The sequence below is a fragment of the Pygoscelis adeliae genome, unplaced genomic scaffold (assembly GCF_000699105.1).
Source record: "Pygoscelis adeliae isolate BGI_AS28 unplaced genomic scaffold, ASM69910v1 Scaffold358, whole genome shotgun sequence".
Taxonomy (NCBI): Eukaryota; Metazoa; Chordata; class Aves; order Sphenisciformes; family Spheniscidae; genus Pygoscelis; species Pygoscelis adeliae.
The window spans coordinates 3,595,487-3,601,979 of record NW_008825429.1 but is presented as its reverse complement, the minus strand read 5'-3'; the positions used below and the strand labels follow the sequence as shown (position 1 = coordinate 3,601,979).

The 6,493-nt window shown below is 43.3% G+C and overlaps 1 protein-coding gene across 1 annotated transcript in view; it reads left to right on the top strand.

The window, feature by feature from the left end:
- Positions 1 to 115: 115 nt before the first annotated feature.
- PRKAB1 (protein kinase, AMP-activated, beta 1 non-catalytic subunit) overlaps positions 116 to 6,493 on the top strand; it is a 9,399-nt gene continuing 3,021 nt past the window's right edge. Inside the window, exons 1-5 of the mRNA XM_009330821.1 lie at positions 116 to 203; positions 1,182 to 1,356; positions 2,232 to 2,398; positions 4,602 to 4,695; positions 5,630 to 5,744. Coding sequence (XP_009329096.1) covers positions 1,192 to 1,356; positions 2,232 to 2,398; positions 4,602 to 4,695; positions 5,630 to 5,744 — 541 coding nt within the window. The 5' untranslated portion in view covers positions 116 to 203; positions 1,182 to 1,191. The remainder of the gene's footprint in view (positions 204 to 1,181; positions 1,357 to 2,231; positions 2,399 to 4,601; positions 4,696 to 5,629; positions 5,745 to 6,493) is intronic.

The following is a 6,493-nucleotide window of genomic DNA, read 5'->3' as shown; positions in this document are numbered from 1 at the left end:
GGCGCGGCGGGTCCGGGGAGAGGTGCGGGGCGGAGGCAGTGACTGCCCGGCTGCCCAGGTCGGGGCGTGAATCAGCTCGGCAGATAAAACACACAGGTGTGTTTGCTGATGAGAACTTCATGGCTGTTCGATCTCATTCGGGCCTTCTCTCCTACTCCTGCCAAGTCTGTCTCGCAGAATCAACAAGTCGCTATTTAAAGAAGGTACGGAACGCTCCAAGCTGTTGCAGTTTCACGTAGTCGGTTAACATTTGCACGTATACTTTTTTCTTTATCGTGTCAGTTAAATTAGTTGTTTGTTTACTTAGGTCACGGAGGCTGAGGCTGGTTTCAGGTTGTGACTGAGCTGAGATCTGTACGGTTGAAAGTTGGGCAATGTCTATAATTTGAGCTTACAGGAAACAGGGCAATATCCCGTACATGTACTTGTACCCTGCTGGGCGCTCTGCAAGGCCCTGTCTGTATGGTTCCCCACGGCCACCTTGGCCACCTCTAAGTTGCTGCTCTTCACCTGTAAGTAGTCTTTCAGGTAAGATGCGGCACGTGCATCTAGTCTCTTCCCTTCTCCCTGTGGATGTGGCCACACGGGCTGTGGAGCGGGAAGAAGTGTTGTGTTTCTTGTACAGCAGGCCCCTGCCTCTCCCAGAGAAGAGCGGAGTCTGGAGGAAGCCTCCTCAGCAGGACTGTGCTGTTTGTGCTTTGGAGCCGCAGCCAGCCACTATAAGGATCCTCAGCAGTTTACTACCTGAGATAACTTCATTTTCTAGTGAAATCACATTTCTGCTAGGCTGTTCTTGAAGCGCTCTGACAGAACGTTCTACTGATGTTTCAACTGATGTGGTAGAACATTATACGCGTGGGTATTCAGAAGACAGAAGAACAAGCACTTAGCTTGGGAAGACAGAATACCAGGTGCTGCAGTGACAGATACCTGCTTTCAGAGTGGCTAAGTCTTGCAGAGATGCTAGGATATTGAACCGTAGCACGTTATCAAGAGTCATTTAGTGTCTTTGTTCTGAGCGTGATATAATTTTAAGATGCTAGCATTTTGGGTTAATGAAGTTTCTTAGAATCTTCAACTCAGAAGCAGAGCCCAGGTCTACTGATGAGCCTGCTTTCCTGCCTACTGGTGTTCTGGCTTCAAAAATACATATGCTGATCTGGCTTTTCCTGCTCTTTTAGGCCCTTAAAAATGGGGAACACAAGCAGCGAGCGAGCTGGACTGGAGCGTCATGGGCATAAGGCATCCCGAGGTGACAGCTCAGGAGGAGCCATCAGCACGAAAGAGGGTGATAGACCAAAAATCTTAATGGACAGTCCTGAAGACGCAGACCTGTTCCATTCAGAGGAAATGAAGGTATTGGTGGTTCGTTCCTGTCTCCTAACATTGCTAGCTTTGGGAATGCTGTCCAGTTGTGGTGCTGTTAGCAACCTTCAGTAATTCTGTCATTGAGTTTACACACAAAACTATCTCCCTTGCTTCCTACACTAAGGAGAGAGATTGCATTGACGTTCAAGCAGATAAAATGAGTGTAATGTCATGGTTTCCAGCAAGAATTAATTGTAGAAAAACTAAAACATAATTGGCTCAAAGCTCTAAGTACAGTGCCTCTGCTTCCTTCGGATCCTTAATGCTCTTGCAGTCAGTACTGACAGCTTACTTGTCTATTATTTTCCATGTGAAAAGATTTGTTAACTGTTTTTTTTGCTCAGTATTAGATGGATTGTTAGAAACGTCTTGCTGTGTATCGTGTTTCGTAAGAATGTCTAATGGAAAATTACACTTAGATTTTGACTGTTGGACAGAGCTGTTTCCTATAGACAATTCATAATCTTTCTGTGAACTGCAAATTTTGTGCGTATGATCTAAATGCTTCTTAAGTGTATTTCTTCTTAATTATTTTTCTCCCTCTTCTTATATCTGTGTATTTTGAAAACTCTTGTGAGCTCAAGCCATTTCTTTTTAACCTAATTTAGGCTGGAGGGAGGGGGATTATTTTGCCTTCCACTCTTTCTGCAAATTTGGAAGGCTTTAATATCTTTGCAGAATTTGTGTAAATGAATTTGTGAACAATGTGAAAAGCGCGGTTTCTAATGTCTATCTGGCAAAAACTACCTGTAGACTTGTATCTTAGGCAATCATGTCTGGGCATAAAAATACCTTCAGTAAAATATAGATTATCTAAGTCTGCCAGGAAAGAATTCCTTTCGGTTAAGACATTGTGCTTGTAGGCTCCGTTGGAGAAAGAAGAATTCCTAGCTTGGCAACAAGATCTGGAGGTGAATGATAAAACTCCCACTCAAGCTCGACCAACAGTCTTTCGCTGGACTGGAGGAGGGAAAGAAGTTTATTTATCTGGGTCCTTCAACAACTGGAGTAAAATTCCTCTGACAAGGAGGTAATAAACTGCTGCTGCTATATCAGTGATGTTCCCCATGGACTGGCAATGCTTAGTGCAGCGAGAAAGGTGGTCAGTCAGTAAGATTGGTATTGTGCTTGGATTTACCACTTTTCTGCTTCTCTTCTCAAGCCCTTGATGAGAATCTGACTTTTTGATTTTTGGATGGCACAAGATGAAGGTTGAGCTGTGTGTCAATTTTGAAGGAGTGATTTGTTTACTAGGCACCATGCACGAATGACCCAAAACAATCCTTGTTGTGCAGTCTGCTACCTGGCATAAAGTTGGGTATGTAAGGTGAAGTTGGTTTTAAGCATAGTGTCTCTGATGGCAGATGTACTTTCTTGCCATATCATTGGCTTTTGCCCAGCTCAGAGGGTCCAAATGCTGCTTAGGAAACTCTGAGCCTGGGATACCTGCTGGTAAACTACATGAACAAGAGAATAAATCTGTGTTAAGGCACCAAGTGCTTTTTCCTGCCAGAGAGCTCTGGACTCTGCTTAATTCTGTACCTGAGTGTTTCATTTAAACCAATGTTTTTTCAAAAATTTAAAACTTAATGGATGGCAGAGTCATAGAATCATAGAATCACAGAATCATTAAAGGTTGGAAGAGACCTCCAAGATCATCGAGTCCAACCATCAACCCAACAACACCATGCCCACTAAACCATGTCCCTAAGCGCCTCATCTACCCGCCTTTTAAATACTTCCAGGGATGGTGACTCAACTACTTCCCTGGGCAGCCTGTTCCAATGTTTAACTACTCTTTCAGTAAAGAAATTTTTCCTTACATCCAATCTAAACCTCCCCTGGCGCAACTTGAGGCCATTTCCTCTCGTCCTTTCGCCAGTTACTTGGGAGAAGAGACCAACACCCACCTCACTACAACCTCCTTTCAGGTAGTTGTAGAGAGCAATGAGGTCTCCCCTCAGCCTCCTTTTCTCTAGGCTAAACAACCCCAGCTCCCTCAGCCGCTCCTCATAAGACTTGTTCTCCAGACCCCTCACCAGCCTCGTTGCCCTGAATTTAAGTCTCTGAATTTAACTGTTGATCTGAGCCCTGTTGTCTGTCAACGATGACATATCCGTGAAAGATTGGTCTCCTGCCAATTTCTGGTGTTTCTCATCTCAGTGAGTGGCTACCTGCATTGTCATTGTTGCAGAAGTGTCTCAATTTCTTAGGAAACTTGAGAGAGGAGCATAGTGGCCTGATGAAATGGTATGGGAGGATTGTTCTGTGCATGAGCAATGTGCAATATCAATTATCAAGACAGGAGCTGGAAAGAACGCCAGTGGAACGTCAGTATTACTGTCATACTCTAAGCAGAAAGCCTGGGAGACGGGAAATGGTGAAATGAATCTGGAAGAAGGACAAAAATGTCTCTTTACCAAAAAAAACCCAAACCAGGTTTGTCTCTTGTCAGATTAGGTAGTCTGGGAAAGGAGATATTTGGACCTTCTTAGGGGCTGGATAAAATCATGTTTCTGAATCAAATATGCTCAGGTAGAAGAGTTCATTATTCCAAACTGAAATTTCAAATCCAGCTCTGTGGTGGTATGCTTACACTCCTTACCTGAGAAGAAGTAAAGAGAGATACTGGCATTGTGTGGCCCGTTTGAATTGTTCACATAGAATCAACTGTTTCTCAGCTTCTTTGAGATGCTGGTAAAGACTTCTGAAGAATCAGGAAGTTCACAGCACAGAAGTATCAAAATTAGCAAGCAGCAGCTATTCAGACCCAAAGTAACTCAGAAGTATTGAGTTGCTGCTTCTAGTTGTCGTTCGTTTATCTCATGGGCTTTTGTGAAATGCAATTTATGATGGCAAATTCTGAAATACGAGTAAGCTGATCTTGTTCCATCAACAGGAGTCCCACAGATAAAATGAGGTCTCACGTACTAACAAGTAGCGTGAAGATGTGACGATGACTTTACAAAAGCTTAATGCCAATTCCTTGATGCCAGGAATGTGATACTAGATGTGCTGGGACTTACTGTCACGGAAGAAATGATCATTAACATTAACCTTAGTTTGAATCTTTACCTTTAGGTTGCATGAGATTCTCTTAAATGTGGTACTGCCTTTTTAAGTTTTTGCATGTTAAGGAGGCTTGTGTTCTGCGTTAACAGTGTTCGTCACAGTTTATAGATTGACGTACTTCTCGGAATGTTTCAAGGCTGATTGTTTGTCTTAAATTCCAGTCACAATAACTTTGTGGCAATCCTGGACCTGCCAGAAGGAGAGCACCAATACAAGTTCTTTGTGGATGGGCAGTGGACGCACGATCCTTCAGAGGTAATGTTTTCTTCGACTCGCTGTATGTATTCATTGAGGCAGCTGAAGATGAGAAACTGGCTGGTTTCTCTACCAATAGCTGGCCTTTTCAGATAGAAGGTATCGGTTAACAACAGAAACTGACCTTTTAAGCTGGTGAGAGAGAGATTTCTGATCCCAGCTGGCCCAGGTGGCGGCATCAGCCTCAAAGGACAGGAGATTTTGTAACAAATGGGTGACAAGATCTCTTGGGTATTGGTTTATAAGAGATGGTGAGCTTTTCTTGTCTAGTGCCAAACTGTCTTTTAAAGCACTGTAGCATTGCTGACAGCCCAAATCTCTCTGTGCTGTACTTGCTATCTGTGCCAGAACGTTGCGATTGCTGCTCTAGATATTTTCATAGTCCAGTAATTGTGCCAAAAACTACCAGGCCTTTTCCTTCTCCTCTGCTATAAAATGAGCTTTAACCCTAGCTCTCCCAGCAGTGCCCACCTGCTTCAGAACTAATCATTCACAGTTGCTGGTTCCAGTCTTCTCGCTGTCTTGGCAAACCTTGCAGAACCTTGCAGAATTTACCTTGCAGTAAATTTAGCTCTCAGAACCCTCTGCCCTGGATTCTAGTCTTAGCTTTAGCAGTAAACCAGCAATACCAACCATACTCTGTCCTACATCAGACCATGCAGATCTTAGCCTGGCTCTGAAAGCCCTGTAGAAGCTAAAAGTAAAGCTTAGCTCCTTCTGTCCTCACTGTTAACTTTAGCCCAAACCTGATCCTAGCCTTATCTATAGCCCAAGAATTTATCAAGTGCTATGGACCTAGCAGGTTCAACTGACATGCATGCCCCCTGCAGCCCTAAATCTTGCACTTGCCCTTAACCTAACGCTGTGTAGTTTTGAGAACCTAATAGTCCTCTCAGCTTTTTTATTCTGACTTTTGTATCTTGTTTCTTCCCAGCCAGTAGTAACCAGCCAGCTAGGTACCGTCAACAACATCATACAGGTGAAGAAAACTGACTTTGAAGTATTCGATGCTTTGATGGTGGACTCCCAAAAATGTTCAGACATGTCTGGTATGAGTGTACTGGTAATTTTATATCACACTTTTTAGAGCTGTTAAAAATTCCATCTTCCTTTTCATCTGGAGTTAAAGCTCCAGTATAGATTAATCTCCGCTTTTGTCAGGCCCTGTGGACGTGTGCAGGAATCACAAATGCACAAAGGAGGAATGTGGAATGCATGAAGGAGGAAGCCTCTGACAGAGCAACACAGGTCACTGTAGATCTGATTAGGAGGAAGTCATGGGTGCTTAATAGCTGTTTGTTTGCCTGTGTGATGTGAAATAGCTGGTTTTAGTGCACTCGGTGGATCAGTTTCTACCTTACAACATCAACTCTATGTTGCCAGCCTACACTGCCCCTAATACCATCTTTCTCTGCTAAGGAGATGGGTTGAGGAGGTCAGAAGTTGCACATTAAGAGGTAGAAATTGGGTGCATCTTAGTGGTGCTGTCACACGCTCAGGAACATGTCATATCCTCTCAGTTTAGTATAAATGATGTATATCTTAGAATAATATAAAAATGCTATTTTTGCCTTAAGTTTCGTATTCTAGTGTAACAGAAGAGAGGTGAGATTTGGCTTGAGTCATCTCTGAGATCAGCCTTGCCACCTGTTCTTTATAGACCTTTATAGGGATGGACACCACGATTGAAATAGTACCTTAAATCCTCCTTCAGAAGACCCGTCCTTTGAGGCAGAAGGTGCTTTTGGTTGTTTTTTTGCTATATGCCACTTTCCCCTGGACAAAGTTTTTTTTTTAG